Source organism: Tympanuchus pallidicinctus, unplaced genomic scaffold (genome assembly GCF_026119805.1).
Source record: "Tympanuchus pallidicinctus isolate F22 unplaced genomic scaffold, pur_lepc_1.0 scaffold75, whole genome shotgun sequence".
Lineage (NCBI taxonomy): Eukaryota > Metazoa > Chordata > Aves > Galliformes > Phasianidae > Tympanuchus > Tympanuchus pallidicinctus.
In genome coordinates, this window is record NW_026294797.1 from 39,208 (window position 1) to 56,146 (window position 16,939).

General features: G+C 51.1%; 1 protein-coding gene and 1 long non-coding RNA gene across 2 annotated transcripts; one reads left to right on the plus strand and one right to left on the minus strand.

Annotated features, from left to right (window-relative positions):
• Window positions 1-6,761: 6,761 nt before the first annotated feature.
• On the plus strand, window positions 6,762-8,125 carry LOC128072945 (zinc finger CCCH domain-containing protein 11A-like). The gene is made up of 3 exons (XM_052667174.1): window positions 6,762-7,086; window positions 7,414-7,490; window positions 7,945-8,125. The coding sequence occupies exons 1-3, from the start codon at window positions 6,762-6,764 to the stop codon at window positions 7,999-8,001; spliced, it is 459 nt and encodes a 152-aa protein (XP_052523134.1). The 3' UTR covers window positions 8,002-8,125.
• A 6,400-nt stretch (window positions 8,126-14,525) lies between these two features.
• On the minus strand, window positions 14,526-16,625 carry LOC128072938 (uncharacterized). The gene is made up of 2 exons (XR_008202527.1): window positions 16,183-16,625; window positions 14,526-15,004 (listed from the first exon to the last, which is right to left on the minus strand). It is a non-coding gene; the product is annotated as an uncharacterized LOC128072938 (long non-coding RNA).
• Window positions 16,626-16,939: the final 314 nt, after the last annotated feature.

The following is a 16,939-nucleotide window of genomic DNA, read 5'->3' on the forward strand; positions in this document are numbered from 1 at the left end:
GCTCCAGATAACAAACACCAAGTCCAATGGCACTTCAGGCAATCAGCATCCTTACATTACCCCACCTCTTTTAGTTTACCCAGAGAGGCTTCTAGCTCCTTTACAGCTTCTTCTCATTCTGGGGGATGGAAAAATGTTGAAATGGCTCCAAAACCCGTTCAATTTTCACTTCATCCCGATTTTGCCCTGCAGGTGGGGTTTTGTTTTCCTTTTTGGTGTTGCACAACAGGTGACTGAAGTGACTGATGCAGCTTTGAAGTTGAATCATTCCATCAAACATGCTGCTTTTCTTGGAAATCTCTCCCTGAAATCCATTCATTCCTACAGACACTGTAGGAGGGATTTTACCAGCCCAAGCCGACTCGAGGTTTGGATTCAGCTGTCGCTCCTTTCTCCCCCTGAGGAGCACAAGATCTGCGCCTCGCTGCCAGTGTCAGAACAGACCTGGGGCACAGGGAAAGGAGCCAGAGAGTGTTTCCTCTGCTGCACGTTTGATTCCTCGCCAATGAAGACAGTCATGTCTTCGAGGTTTGAGAACAGTTCTCTGAATTCAGTGACACAAACTTCTGCAAAGACTTCATTCTTACTTTCACGGCTTGGATTTTCACTTCTGTCTGAGTGCCTTCTGGACTCTCATCTTCAGCTCTGCTGCCACTGCCCCAGGCGGATGGGGAAGGAACCTGCAGAGGGTGTCCTGGCGTTTTCTCCCCAGCAGTGGGTTGATTTTCCAAGTCGTCACACCTTCACTTTCCAGGTCAGTCTCACCTATGATGCCTACTGCAAAGAACAAAAATTAGTGGAAAACAGATGATGATGTAGCTTAACATGAGACAATTCTCAGCACGTACATTAGAATGTACCCTAATGCATAACCAATGAATACGCAGATGTTACAACTGAGAAATACCCAGGAAAGTTAGGCTAAGTCAGATTATTGCAACAAAAGGATAATAAATGGAAAATGTCCTGTCCTCTGGCTGCCGCCTCTTGCCTTCTGCAGGCCTTCTTTGACACCTACCAAGCTTTAGTGAGGCTGCATCAGTGTGAAACACCAGTAACCTGTGGAGCTCTGAAGGGGAGCCGTGGCTCCAGGAGCTCAGGAGGGGCTGTGCGTGCTCTTTAGTGTGCGTGCAGTCTGCTTGTGCTATGGCAGAAGGGCTCTGACAGCTGGGGCCGTGTTGGTGTGGTCAGGTAAAGTGGACATGAACACTTCTCCCTTCGGAAAGATTGAAAGACAGAGCCTCTCGTTGCTGCTTACTGGATGTTTTTCATCTTTAGAAACACAGGTGTTTGAATCATGCTGTTTTTCATGGGAGATGTGCCAGAATGTCTCTGATGGACTATTTGCTGTGCCTTTCTACCACCAGAAATGCTGCTGATATAGCAGTTCAGAAAGCCTGTGCTGTGGATTTGTCTCCTGGACTCACGTGAGAAGGATGGCTGTGGAGATGTTGGTCTTGGGGCAGGAGCTGTTAGAAGCTTTGGAGAGTGGCCTGCGTGTGTCAGGAGTGATTGTGGTACCACTGCTCGGTCAGTTGGAGTGCGTGAAACAAGTCTGAAGTCTTCTTGTAATGGAGCAATGGGAAAGGAGTCTATGCATTGGAGAGCTGACTTTCAGTCTGCGGGCATTTTCGGGGAGCTGGGGCGAGGGGTGAGGCAAGGAAAGCTGCGGTAGGAGGATGAGGTGTGGGAATAGGAACGTCTTCCATTGAGAGCAACTCCTGCTGTTTGCTTTTTGACTTGGAATGCATGCTTTTTTTAATCGAGAACAAACTCCTTGTGCAGCTTGGGAATGAACTCATCCACACCTGTTACTGTTTGGCGTTCTTCTCTACACGGAGCTGCAATGGAAATGGACGCCTCTGGTCTGGTTGCCAGCCCCCTCCCGCATGCTCAGATCAGCCAAGTTTGCAAGGCCCGGCTCTTGGTGAGTTGTGCCCAAGGTCAGAGGTGGCTCTTCTCAGCTTTGAGCTGTGTTTTCCAGTTGCGTGTTGTGCTATTCCTGTTGTGTTGAGCTCTTGAGCTGCAGCCCTAACTGGGGATCCAAGTAGACTGACACAGAAGGAATGGTTGAGATCTATGTGAGCTTGGATTGGAAATGCAGTGCCAAGGGCTGCACAAACGTGAGGCAGCCCTGAGTATAAGGAAAGGCATCTGCTGGGTGAGGGCTTTGCTGGGTGAGCATCACCCTGCTGAAGAGCAGGCAGCTGTTGTCTTTGCAGACAGCCACATCCATGGGGATTGGAAGCTTCCTCTGCCTTCCAGCTCTTGGCTGCTGCTCTGAGAGTGGAGCTTCTTGCCCGGAGAGAACCAGCAGCAGAAGGGATCCCATGCGTGGCCTCTGAGCCCTTTCAGACCAACCAGCTGGATTAGCGTGGCTGGGACCTTGGTTTGGAGTTCACCCAGCAGGCTTTGCCCAAAGCAGAATGAGCTGTGGGCACAGCGTCCAGCAGTGGAAGTGACCGACAGCTGGAGACAGCAGCAGCCTGAGCGGCGCTCTTGGGGGAAATCCTCACTGAACAAAGGCCCAGAAGAAGAGAGCAGCTTGTCCCTGTGTTCACATAGTCAGGTTTTCCTTTCTGACCTGACTGTTAGCTCAGGCGCTGCCTACAGCTGTGTGATGTGCTCTGCAGGAAGTGCCGATGGTTCGCATTCAACCTTGTCTTTCACCTTGTTCTAAAGCTTAGAGGCACCCTTAATTTCTGCAGCCCTGAGCTTTGTGCCATGAGAGCTCTCTGGCTTCTACCCGTGATGTGAGACTGTATTGTGTCTACTCTGTCAGGCTCTTCTTCTCTTTTCTCTTTTAAGGTCCCTCTTTTAAGTACCTCTTTTAAGGTAGGAAAACTCATTTCTGGGCCAGGAGAAGAAGAAATGCAGCAATCTTCTCTGCACTGCTCAGTTTGCCTGAGTTGCCAAGTGCTCCCCGTTTTTCTTGTACCCTGCAATTCCAAGTCCATATTTTCCCCAAAGCAAAAGAATTCAGAGGTAACCACCTACAGTTCAGTAAGCGATTTCAGTATTTATTTCTGACTGTGGCAATTCCTTCCGTTCAGAAGTCACACTTAATTGACGGTGCCTGCTTTAATTCTGACCAGGGTTGCAGTGGCAGCTGGCTTCCCAAGGCTGCAGTACGTGGTGGTGGCACAGCCTCGGGCGTCTGCATTTGTGCCAATGCCACATTTCCTTTCTCTGTCTCGCAGGTCAGCTGGCGCTAGAAGTGGACGGCATCCAGTGTGAATGGAGGTCAGTGCAGGAGCAGCTGCTGCTGGGAGGAAGGAAGTGCAGGCTGATGGACGCTGACGCATCTCCCGGCACGGCACCAGAGGAGGCAGCAGTGATGCTGGGGGGCAGCTGCAGAAGAACACGAGGAGCTCCTCAGCAGGAAGCCACAAACCTGCAGAAAGCTGCAGCGGACTCAGAGCACGCGGGGATGCCCAGGAGGAAATGCAGGCCCAGCTTTTGAGCAGCACCTGGCCACGGAGTGCTGCGGCCCAAGAACAAAGCTGTTGTGCCTTTGCCCAGATGGCTTTCCAAGGTGGACTCGTCTGTCCTCATGAAAACCAGAGGGCTGACTCATCCAAATGCTTGCTGATTGCCACAGCCTGAGCGGCCAGCATCGACCCTGGGTTGAGGCACAGCCAGAGAGGCTGCACTGGCCCTGGGCCTAAACCTGGAGCCACAGCACGAGAAGCCGGCACCAGCTTCAGGCCTGAAGCCATAGCCTGAGAGCCAGCCCTGAAGTCCGAAGCTGCAGCCAGAGAGCCAGCACCAGCCCTGGGCCATAATGCCACGGTTACAGCCACAGGGGCAGCGCCAGAGCTGGGGCTGACAGCCACACCTACAGCCAGGCGGGCTGGCACCGGCCGTGGAGCCTAAAGCCAGTCCTGAAAGGCCGGCACCAGGCCTAGGCCTGAGGCACAGCCCGAGAGGTCGGCACCGACCTGGGGCCCCAAGCCAGAGGCAGCGGCTGGCACCGGCCCTGGGCACAGCTGTGCCTTCCTATTGCTTTCTGATGATTCCTACAGGGCTCCACTGACCGCTCTGAGGCCATGCTGCTCCTTACTGGTTTTCACTTGGCCATGCTGCACTTTGCTGCTCCGTACTGCTCTGCACTCCTCCCAGCTCTTACTTGTTCCTCTGGGACCCCGCTGACCACTACGAGGCCATACTGCGTTTTTACTGGGCTGCACAAGGGTCGTCTTCACTTCTCTGTTGCTTTACTTCAATTAACCCCCATTCAATGAACCCCATTCACCCCATTGGTCAGTCTCATGTTTCCTACAATTTGGATCTGGGAGGTGACCACTCCTTTGACTATGATGCAAGCACAGCGGTGATGCAGGCACTTGCTGAGGTCACAGTGGTTGCCAGGCTGGGAGCGTTTGTGCCCCAGCTGGAGCAGAGCTGGTGGTCTGGTGAGCGTGCTGCACACCGAGACTGAGCTCTGTGCTTTTTTGGAGTGATCATCCTTTAGAGCCCACTGGGAGCAGCGCTGCGGCGTGTGCGTCAGCTGGGCACCGCTCCGGCTGGGCAGTGACCAGGTGAGCTGGGTTGGTGCTGGCTGGGTGCTGGGAGGTGTCTCAGCAGAAAAGCCGGGCTGGGGAGGGGTTCCCAGCTCCAGCGGTGCCCCTCAGCACAGCTGTTTCCAGGGGAAATGGTTCTTGTGGAGATTCCATCCCACGTTTCAGTGAGGATGATGGGATGTCCTTCCTCCCCTGGAAAATCACTGCTGAGCCCCCGCCTTCATGGCGGACGTTGAAAAGCAAGGACAGCACAAGCTTCTCAGAGCACAGCTCTACCCCCTGCCCCATGCATGGCTGGGTGCAGAGCTGTTGAGGAGATGGAGAAGGGCGCTTGCTGACACAAGCCGTGGCAGTCAGACACAAACTGGACCTGGTGGCAGGCGGCTCTCGCAGCCAGCTGACGTCCAGACGCCGCCCTCCTCAAGAGACGACATGGCGCGGCAGAAGAAAGCTGGGAAGATGCTTCTTCCTCCTGATGTTTCACTGGTGGATCCTTTCTGCAGGGTTCCTGTCCAAAAGGAGATTCTTAGAGATCAAGGCCATCAAAGACAGAGGGAAGCCAGCTCTATCCAAGAGCACACAAGTTCCTGTGCACAGCCCTTGGAACTTCAGCTTCCTCTGAGACAGCGGCCATGTCTCAGCCAGGGGACGACCGCAGTTCCAATTCCTGCTCTGGGAGAGGAAAGGTACGGCTGGGTTTCCTTGGCTTGCTTCTTCTTCCTTTTTCTCACGTTTCAGGGAACGGCTGGAGCAGGGGGAGCCCTGCAGGTCCTTTGGGACCTCAGTCACCAGTTGCATTCTGCGCTCGCTGCTGACAGCCCGGGCTGATGGCGTGGGCATGACTGGGGCCCTATTTTCCCTTAGTGATAAAGAACATCTCAGCACTCTGCTATCCCATCTCTGGCACGACCTGGAAGCTCTGTGCAAACCTTGGCTGCCCGTTCCCTCCAACGTTTCTTCCTTTCTCTCCTCAGAAGCAGCGCGGCGCGGTTCGCCGCGTTTGGAGGCAGCAGCCAGCAGGCTGCCAGAGATCCAACGGCGCCTCGCAGCGCACAGAGGGACGCGATGGGGACGGGCCGTCCTCACTGCCACGCAAAAGTGAGTTTCTGCAGTCCTCTGTCGTGAAGGATGGAGGAATGCATGCTAGCTATCACTTCTGAGCGGCTGCAGTGCTGTAGCGATGTCCAGTAACCACGATGGAAGCATTAGAGAGGCCGACAGCAACAGCTGATGGCAGCAGCAAAACAGTAGTCTGTGTATAAGTGGTGGTGCTCAGAGCTGAGTGCATTCCTTTTAGGGCCAAAAAATACCTGCCTCAACTTTTGCACCCGGTAGCGTTTTGTTTGCTGATGCAGCTTTGCTCTGCAGATTGCAGAGCTGTCAGGCAGTCCGGGGTTCCTCTGCTGCCATCTGACAGGAATGAGAGCAGTAATGCTTTGTGTAAGCACACTGCAGTTTGAACATCAGTTTCTGCTCTGGCTGTAGAACAGCGTCTTTTGGTTTTGGGGGTGGGTGTGGGCTAACAGGACAGCGCTGCTCCTGGTGTCTGTGCAATCACACTGGATCTGTTGTTGCAGGGACGGAGCCTGCGCGTCCGTGGGATGGTGCTGGGCACGGGGGGAAACGGAAAGCCTCCCCAGGTAAGAAGCTCCTGTGAGCTGTGGTGTGGGTGCTGCCTCTAAGCAGAGCTGCATGCAGGGCTGTGTGTGATGGAGGGGAGAGGAAAGGGCGCTGCAGATCTGTGCTGACTGCACAAGTGGCACAACGCTGTAGCAGCGGAAAGAAACGATGCTTGAGGAGCAGAAGTCTGTGGCTGGCAGTGCTAAAATGTTTGTCCAAAGAGATGCTCTTCATGTCTTTGTTTCCTTTCTGTCAGAAGCTGATGCAAGCAGCCTTCCAGCCAAGCGCAGCCTTGCAGAAAGGCAAGGCAGAAGCACCGAGTGTGGCACAGCACCCAAGAGAGGTACGGACACACAGCAGGCACCTGGGTTTGGTGCACTGTCTTTCTAGCTGGGCTCTCTGTCTGTTCTTTCTGGGACTGACGTTGCTGTGTCTTGCTGGAGGTATTAATCCCTGGGATCTACTATTACCTTCCTGTCCTGTTTTGTAATCTCAACCCAACGTGCTAAGATTCCATACTGTGCACGCTCAAGAACAGATTTCCTAGTACTGTGGCCCATCTTGCAGACTGAAAGAAGCACTGGACTCTCGTTGTATCTCCTCTCTTCTCTTCTCTTGATGATAACAGACAGAGGTGCTGAGCCCAACGGAAAGATCTACGCGAAAGCGGTGCAGGAGGTCCTTTCAGAGAGAGCTCGTCTGCAGGCTGGAGGGCTTCCTCCATCAGCAGGTCCCAGCTCAGGGGGAAGACCTGCCCCTGCCGTGTGCCCCCGCTCTGTCTCCAAGTCCCTGGCTGGAGGTAAACGCAAGGGCTTGGAAGAAGAGCAGCAAACAGCAGCGCAGCTGCCTGCTACCAAAAGAGCGAGGGCTGAGAGCGGAGGCAGCGTGCCGGCTCCAGCAGCACAGCCTGGGCCTGCTGCAGCACGGAGCTCCAAGCTGAGAGGTAAGCAGGTGCTGTGCTACCGCCCTGCAGGGCAGGTGCTGCCCTTATCAAGCACAATGAGGCTGCACGGAGTTTGCTTTGCTTTTTCCTTCTCTGCAGAGGGGAAAAGAGTTGAAGCCTCCAAAGTCCCAAGGCAGTGAGGTGCCATGTAACCCCGTCTCTTTAACTGCACGCTGGTCTTCTGTTTGTCCCCCTGGAAATGGCATTCACTGAGAGGCTTCCTGCTCAAATTTCCCCTGTCTTTTTTCTGCCTTCTGCTTTTGCGGTACCCTGTTTACACCGTTCTGCTGCTAACAGAATGAATTCATTTTTATTCTTGCTTTATAGCAAGAAGACGACAACAAAAAGAGAGGAGAGGGCAACTGAAGAAGGCTTCCCTCAGGGCTGCAGCTGCACATGCAGAGGTGAGTCCCTGGTGAGCACAGACACGGCTCTTGTTGCTCTCAGTGCCTGTGTCTGACAGCCGTGAAAGATGCTGTGATGTCCTGAGGGCAGCGATGTCACAGAAAAACACCCCGCTGTGTGTCTGAGGAAATCACGCTGTCAGTGAGAGCTGCCCAGGGGAGCTTGGGTGCCTTCCTCTGCCTTCAGAAGGGCACCGTTGGTAACGGCCGGAGGGTTTTGCTGCCATAAAGAGCCTTGCCGTGTCGGGCACTGCGACCTTGCAAACCTCGTTCCCCCAGCAGAGCATGAATCTTAGCATAGGCAGCTGCTGTGGGAAGTAACGCCAGTGACCTGAATGGCAGGAACGGGCTGTGCTGCATGGGGCTGTTCTGCAAGTGTACTGATCAGCCTTGCTTAGGGAGATCTGCCCACATTGTTTCTGTCCTATCTCTAACTTGCCTTGTTTCTTTCCAGTCCTCCGCCATGAACAGCCTGGTGGAGATGATGCAGAAGCTGCAGCTGAACGACTGAGAGGAGGAGCATCAGCAGGCAGCGCTGCAGTGCGCGGCGTTGCAGGGCAGCGTTCCGAGTGCCGCCCAACTCGGCATTCCTAGTTTGGTTTAGTCAATAAAAAACATCACCATAGAGATCAACACAGAGCGCACGGCCCGATTTGTCCAGTGGCATCCATGAGCTGCTGCCCCAAGGACGTTCTGACGCACTCACATAACAGCTGTGCAGTCACACACACGTGTGCACATCCTTGCACAAGGGGAAAAACGGGGATGTGTAGGAGAAAACCCCAGGTTTAAGGGGAAAAACAGGGATTTCTAAAAGGAAAAGCCATATTGAAGGGGAAAAACCCCAGATTTAAGGGGAAAAACAGGGATTTCTGGGAGAAAACCACGGATTTAAGGAGAAAAACAGGGATTTCTAAGAGAAAAACCCATATTTAAGAGGAAAAACGGATATCTAGCAGAACAACCCAGATTTCAGGGGAAAAACTGGGATTATTAAAAGGAAAAGCCATATTTAAGGGGAAAAACATTAGATTTAAGGGGAAAAACAGGGATTTCTAGCAGAAAACCCCAGATTTAAGCGAAAATACCCCAGATTTTAGGGAAAAACAGGGATTGTTCAACATCTTCACCAATGACCTTGAGGAGGGGATAGTGGCCACCCTCAGCAAGTTTGCTGATGATACCAAGTTGGGAGGATTGGCTGAAATGCCTGAAGGCCGCGCTGCCGTTCAGCGAGAGCTGGACAGGCTGGAGAGCTGGGCAGAAAAAAAACACATGAGGTTTAACAAAAGCAAGAGTAGAGTCTTGCATCTGGGGAGGAATAATTGCATGCACCAGTACAGGATGAGGATGAGCTGCTGGAGGGGAGCTCTGCGGAGAGGGACCTGGGTGTCCTGGTGGACGACAGGTCGGCCGTGAGCCAGCAGTGTGCCCTTGTGGCCAAGAGGGCCAATGGCATCCTGGGGTGCATTGCACAGAGCGTGGCCAGCAGGTCGAGGGAGGTGATCCCCCCCTCTGCTCTGCCCTGCTGAGGCCTCATCTGGAGCTCTGCGTCCAGTTCTGGGCTCCCCAGTACAAAACAGACAGGGATCTCTTGGAAAGAGTCCAGCGGAGGGCCACCGAGATGGTGAGGGGCCTGGAGCATCTCTGCTATGAGGAAAGGCTGAGTGAACTGGGTCTGTACAGCCTTGAGAAAAGAAGGCTGAGAGGGGACCTGATCCAGGTCTATCAGTATCTGAGGTGTGGGGGGCAGAATGGCGAGGCCGGACTCTGTTCAGTGGTGAGTGGAGACAGGACAAGGGGAAATGGCCGGAAACTGCACCTTAGGAATTTCTGCACAAATGTGCACAAGAACTTCTTTACAGTGAGGTGACGGAGAGCTGGAACAGGCTGCCCAGGGAGGTGGGGGAATCTCCTTCTCTGGAGATGTTCAAGACCTGCCTGGATGCCGACCTGTGTGACTTGGTGTAGGAACTGCTTGGGCAGGGGGTTGGACTCAATGAGCTCTGAAAGTCCCTTCCAACCCCTACAGTTCTGTGATTCGGTGTGATTCTGTGATCCCAGCTCATCCCAGCTTCATCCCAGCCCATCCCAGCACCACCCCAGCACACCCCAGAATATCCCAGCACATCCTAGCTCATCCCACACCATCCCAGCACGATCCCAGCATAACCAAGCATCAAACCAGCATCATCCCAGCACATCTGACCACCATCCCAGCACAACCCATTCATCCCAGCACAATTCCAGCACCTCCCAGCCGCATCACACACCATCTCACACCATGACAGAACATCCCAGCACTTTCCCAGTACATCCCAGCACCATCCCACAACACCCCAGCATGTCCAAGGATGATCCCAGCACATCCCAGCACATCTCATCCCAGCCACTGCATCCCAGAACATCCCACCATATCGCAGCACATCCCAGCAACATCCCATCAAATTCCCACACCATCACAGCAAATCCCAGCCCCATCTCAGCACATCCCAGCCCATCCCAGCACATCCAAGCACCATCACAGCGCATCCCAGCACCATCCCAGTAACATCCCAGCATGTCCCAGCCCATGCCAGCACCATCTAAGCACCATCTAAGAACCATTCAAGCACATCCCACACCATTACAGAACATCTCAGCATAATCCCAGCACATCTCATCCCAGCAGCTGCATCAGAGAACATTCCACCACTTTGCAGCACCATCCCACACCATCCCAGCACAACCCAGCACCATCCCAGCTGCATCCCACACCATCCCAGCACTATCCAAAAAACATCTCAGCCCCATCCCAGCACAACCCAGCACGTCCCACACAATTCCACACCATCCCAGCACCCGCCCAGCACAACCCAGCCCGTCCCAGCCCCATCCCAGCACATCCCAGAACCATCCCAGCACCTGCATCCCATCCATGTATCTATCTAGAAACTCTGCTTCCCCAGTCCTTCAGTGAACAGACAGAAAGACACCCACCCTGTGCTGCCTTCTCCTTCACCATTTTCTTCAGGACATGGCAGAGCCTCTGCGGATATTCTCCAATTCTCCATGCCTCTTTCTGTCTCTCAGGACCTGAACACAAAGCACGAAAATACATTTCAGACAAACAAAGGATTGAACCAAATGGTCTTTTTGGTGAAGTCAATAAAGACAACAGCCACTCCTGGGACGCCTGTGGGGCTCCAGCACGGGAGGCAGCCAAGGATTTTGGCCCGGCCTTCCCTGCAGGCACTTCTGCACCCAAAGCCTGAGGAGAACTTTCCATCACACGCTGCCATCTACGCAGCTGCGGAGCAGAGTTATGCAAGTTGCAGAGCTGCCACGTGGGCAGCTGGCTGGCGCTCAGCATCCCAGCACCATCTAAGCACCACTCAAGCACATCCCACACAGTCCTAGCACATCCCAGCACCATCCCACAACACCCCAGCAAGTCCAAGGATGATCCCAGCACATCCCAGCACATCTCATCCCAGCTGCTGCATCCCACAACATACCAACACTTCACAGCACCATCCCAGCACATCCCAGGACATTCGAGCCCCATCCCAGTACATCCCAGCACATCCCAGCACCATCCCAGCATGGCCCAGCACATCCCAACCACAGCCCAGCTCATCACAGCACATCTGAGCACCATCCCAGCACAATCCTGACATCCCATACTATTCCACACAATTCCAGCACTATCCCAGCACCATTCCAGCACATCCCAGTCCCATCACACATCCTCCACACCATCTCAGCACAAACCAGCACCATCCCAACTGCATCCCACACCATCCCAGTACGTTGCAGCACCATCCCACAACAACCCAGCACGTCCCAGCCCCATCCCAGCACAACCCAGCACGTCCCACACAATTCCAGCACATTCCCAGCACCATCCCAGAACCATCCCAGCCCTGTACTAGCATCATCCCAGGACAACCCAGCACCAGCCCACCGCATCCCAGCATATCCTAGAACCATCCCACACCTTCCCTGCACCATCCCAGCAGATTCCAGCACGTCTCAGCATATCCCAGCATCATCCCACAACATCCAAGCACAACCCAGCACCATCCCAGCACATGCCAGCCCCAACCCAGCACACCCCAGCACGTCCCAGCACATTCCAGGACATCCCAGCACAAGACCACCGCATCCCAGCATATCCCAGAACCATCCCACACCTTTGCAGCACCATCCCAGCACATCCCAGCACATCCCAGCACCATCCCACTACATCCCATCACATCCCAACACGTCCCAGCACCATCCCACCACATCCCAGCCACATCCCAGCTCATCCCAGCACAACCTAGACATCCCATGCTATTCCACACGATCCCAGCACCTTCCCAGCACCATTCAAGCACCTCCCAGCCCCATCACACATCCTCCACACCATCACAGCACAAACCAGCACCATCCCAGCTGCATCCCACAACATTGCAGCACCATCCCACAACAACCCAGCACATCCCAGCCCCATCCCAGCACAACCCAGCACGTCCCACACAATTCCATACCATCCCAGCACGTCCCAGCCACATACCAGCACCATCCCAGGACATACCAGCGCAAGCTCACCAGATCCCAGCATATCCTAGAACCATCCCACACCTTCCCAGCACCATCCCAGCACATCCCAGCATCATCCCAGCACCATCCCAGCATCATCCCAGCACCACAGCATCATCCCAGCACCATTCCAGCACTATTCCAGCACATCCCAGAACAGCCCACACCATCCAACACATCCCAGCCACTGCCCAGCCCAAGCCCTCCACTCCCCAGCATCATCCCAGCACATCCCAGCATCATCCCAGCACATCACAACACGTCCCAGAACATCCCAGCCCATCGCAGAACCATCCCACACTTTCCCAGAACATCCCATCTGACAGAGACCAGCTCAAGACGCCTGGGACAGACGGGCTTAAGGCTCTGGTGGCGCAAGAAGCAAAGTTTATTGTTGTTACAGGGTTTTATGTCTTTTAGCTACAGGAGTATACAATACTTAAATCAGATAACATTCATGCAGCTGACAGCAATACATCATTACTTAATTAGCTCTTTGTGGATTATGGTCAGTACAGTGATCAAAAGGTGTTCTCTCCACAGAACGTGTTCTGCTCTTGGTCACGGAACGAAGAAGCTGTAGCTTATGCTTGCCAGTTTCACATGGCAGTCCTTCCCTTTCAGGAGGGGCCGCGTGTTCCCTGTTTGACCCTTTCAGGCCAGCCAGGTCTGTTTTGCTTCACAGTCTTCCTCATTCCACCCTTTTCTATTTTATTAGACCAGAGGTGGTGGTGGTTTATTTTTCGTGTTTTCCATCTCCAATTTTTTTAAGATTTATACGCAAATTTTGGAATCTATTTGTTATCATTTTCATCAAGCATGGACAAGCAAGAATTCCTATTATTATTATTATGGCAATGACTATCAGCCCATAAATTCCTTTTCTAAATGATTTAAGGGACGGAAATGCAGATTTTAGAGCGCTTATAAATGTAGTAGTTTGAGTTGCTACTGAAAGATCCATATGGTGCGACTGTATCATATCGTGAATGTGCTGTCTCAATTCCCTAAGATCTAATGACGTGTTTGCATTATTCCATATGCCTTGAAGATGATCTTGTATTTTGTTCCAAGAGAATTTGGTATTATTGTATTCAGCAGGAGTCACACAGATAGCTCGGTATTCTGCATGACACAAGAGAGATTCACGAGTAGCTATAATTTGTAACTGTCTTCCCAGGATGTCTACTGTATCTTTTAAGGAATTGAGACGCAGTTCAATCTTTTCATCCCATGTAGCTTGATTTTGTAACGCTTTCGATACATTAATTGATAATTCATTTACATAAGCTGCTGTCTGAATACTAGTTGTTAAGAAATAGAAGCTACTGTAGTTACTGCTATGGCAGCAATGAGCGCAGCTATTCCGGCTATTATTAATCCGACCATTCGCTTAGATCTCTCTATTAATTGCAAAGAAGCTTCTTGGAGAATTTCCATTCCCTTATCAGCATACCAATAATGTGTCAAATTTACAGGAAGATAGACATAATCGGGTTGCTTTACTAACAAGAAGGAACTACTGCTACTATTAAGACAATTAGAGATTATACAATCAGAACAACTCACTATGTTATTTACAATATTTAGTGGTCCGCTTAAAAAGGCATAAGGTTCTGGAACACAAGCTCGCATATAAAACTCAGCTGTATAACTCTCTGCAGTCATTGCCTATTTATTGTTTATCTGAATCCATGTCAAGTTTAATCGTTTTGCTTTGATTTTTTCCATGGCTGCGACTGCTTTCCATAAATTAGAATAGAACGTATGATTGTTTTTTTGTCCAAATTCCTGAGACCAAATTAATTGGTCGCCCTTGATTTCCTATCATATTCCAATCACACATAGTGGAATCAATGCACACCGTTTCGTTAGCTCGACATGCTCTCCATAAAGGTGCAAATTCTGTTTTTGGAGTGATCGTGCTTTGACATAAAGGAAAATTTAAGGGAGGCGTTCCCGAACCTCTTGTCCCATTAGCTAAATCTATATAGAGAAAATTCAGAGCCCAATGAATTCCTGTTGAAACATTGGTATCCCAATCTTGCTGCACTACCACTTTCTCACACAGGGATTGTGTTTGATTCATCTGAAAACATATAGGCATACCATCAACCTTTCCAGAATAATTAAAACGCGCAGAGAACTCTATTATGTGTCCATCTGAATATTGCCCCATAAACATTGTTTGATTGTTGTAAACTGGAATGTCCACTGGTTCATCCCATGCTACTGGATGAATGATAGGAGGATTGGGTACAAATGCCCAATACGTTTCTGCATCACAGCCATGATGTAGGATCCACAAGGTACTAAGGATTAGGGCCACGAGTCGTATTCTCACTTGCATCTTTCTTTCTCACGTTTGGGTTAGAGTCAGTCTCTGCATCTTCCTCCGCAGTTTTCCCATCTTTGTTTTTCGGCATGTCAAATGAGTCGTTCAGGGATCCACCGTGGCGAAGGCTCATCTGTAGGGAAGACACAAGCATATCCTCTGCCCCAAATTAGTACAGGATCAGTACCATAAATTTTACCGTCCATTGGATTTCTCCAATATGCCATTGGTTTATCTCTTGTTTTATTACTCCAATATCTATTCGCAGCCAATTTTCCATCATCATCCAGTGTCAAAAAATTTAAAACAAATAATGCATGTGATAATATAGAGGACGGAGTATCTTTAATTCCTCATGTCCCCCCTTTTATTTTCTTTAGTTGAGTTTTCAGAAAATGATTAAATTTTTCTACTATGCCTTGGCCTTCTGGATTATATGGAATTCCAGTTTTATGGTGAATTTTAAAATGTCGACAAAAGGTTGCAAAACCGCTACTTACATAAGCTGGCCCGTGATCGGTTTTTAATGATTTCATTGTTCCCATAACGCTAAAACAATGCAAAAGATGGTTGCATACATGAGAGAGTTTTTCACCAGACAAGGCTGAGGCTACTGCAAAGTGAGAGAAAGTGTCAATTGTTATATGGACATAAGAAGATTTTCCAAAAGAAGGTACGTGTGTGATATCCATCTGCCATAAATCATTAGGCATTAATCCTCTGGGGTTCACTCCAAAATGAGGAACTGGTAATAAAGGGGCACAAGAAGAACCGTTCCGCATATTCCGAAGTCCAAAGCAAATATTCACCTCCACTTAACACAGCCTTCACCAAGCTTTTCCAGTCAGAAGGGGGAAGAATATTAGCAGCTTTAAGCTCTTTCAGTTGTTTAAAAGGAATAGGCTCATAATCATTTACTATGTTTCCATTTGTTTGTTGGCTCTGTATCATGGGATAAACGTGCCCAGAAAAATCATTAATTGTCTCCCCAGCTTTCCTAGCTTCTTTTAATGCTAATTGCACAGGGGATTGTTGCATAAGCAGAGCGTCCACACCCAGTGGTGGAGGCATTCGCCCTGCCCGAAAGGCAGGCACAGCAAGGGGATGTGATCGAGCCTGATCGACTGTCTGTTGTGTCTGCACAGCAGCATCAGCAGCCTGTAACGCTGGGAATGCAGCCACTGAGTCCTTATGGTGATATTCAGCAGCCTCTTTTTCTAACTCTCCCCAATCATCAGGGGGTAAAATATCCTTTGTCATGTTAGTGCCAGGAGGTTTACAAGGCGGCAAGTCGTTTGCTAATTTACAAATCAAAGGTTGCTCATATTGGGGAGGGGAGGGTGGGGGTGCCGATGGCATAGACGAAGGGATGTGATCGAGAGATTTTGATCGTGGCAAGGCAGGATATAACTTTTCTGTTGAGCGAGTGGTCCGCTGCCACTTCTCATCTCCTGTGTCTCCTCTGAGACATTCTTTTATTAGAGTCCAAAGTGTAAAGGTATCAATAGGTATCTTCTCAGGACCATGCACAGCATAATAGCCCTGGAGTCTTTCACCTACTTTGTTCCAAGTTTCAATATTAATAGTTCCATCCCTGGGAAACCAGGGGCATACTTCCTCTATAAAATCTAAAAAACGACTAATCTGACCCCGAGTCACTTTTACTCCTCGGGCAACTAATAATGATTTCAGCATTGCAGAAAAAATGCCTCGTTCAGTACTTGCAGCTTGTCCCATTTTATTTAACAATCTGTCCAATTCCCCAGTCCTTACCTCCCTATTTCAACTCACCAACCGCGGCTCGTGGGAGGAAGCGACGCCTTTGTCATTGGAGTCCGAGTATCCCGGGTTTCGGCACCAGATGACGGAGACCAGCTCAAGACGCCTGGGACAGACGGGCTTAAGGCTCTGGTGGCGCAAGAAGCAAAGTTTATTGTTGTTACAGGGTTTTTATATCTTTTAGCTACAGGAGTATACAATACTTAAATCAGATAACATTCATGCAGCTGACAGCAATACATCATTACTTAATTAGCTCTTTGTGGATTTTGGTCAGTACAGTGATCAAAAGGTGTTCTCTCCACAGAACACGTTCTGCTCTTGGTCACGGAACGAAGAAGCTGTAGCTTATGCTTGCCAGTTTCACATGGCAGTCCTTCCCTTTCAGGAGGGGCCGCGTGTTCCCTGTTTGACCCTTTCAGGCCAGCCAGGTCTGTTTTGCTTAACAGTCTTCCTCAAGGTTGTGGATGCTTCCTCCCTGGAAGCATTCAAGGTCAGACTGGATAGGGCTTTGAGCAATCTGGTCTAGCAGAAGCTGCTGTAAGCAGGGGAGTTGGCACTAGGTTGCATTTGATGCAAACACAGGAGTAAGGCAGCGTCCCAAACGCTGCATGTTCAGGAAATGCAAGGTCAGTGCCCTGGTGCTGCACCGCCTGTATGTGATGTGCAGAGGGCGAAGGAGGCTGCGGGCCCTTTCCTCGGCTCCGGCTCCTCTGTGCCCTGTTGCTGGCCGCAGAGAAGGGCTGCCCGCTGGGCACAGGGAGCGCCT

Coding starts and splice junctions, on each gene's coding strand:
- LOC128072945 (XM_052667174.1), top strand. CDS start 6,762: ATGATAACAGACAGAGGTGCTGAGCCCAACGGAAAGATCTACGCGAAA. Junction 7,087..7,413: donor ACGGAGCTCCAAGCTGAGAG/GTAAGCAGGTGC, acceptor CTTGCTTTATAG/CAAGAAGACGACAACAAAAA. Junction 7,491..7,944: donor CTGCAGCTGCACATGCAGAG/GTGAGTCCCTGG, acceptor GTTTCTTTCCAG/TCCTCCGCCATGAACAGCCT.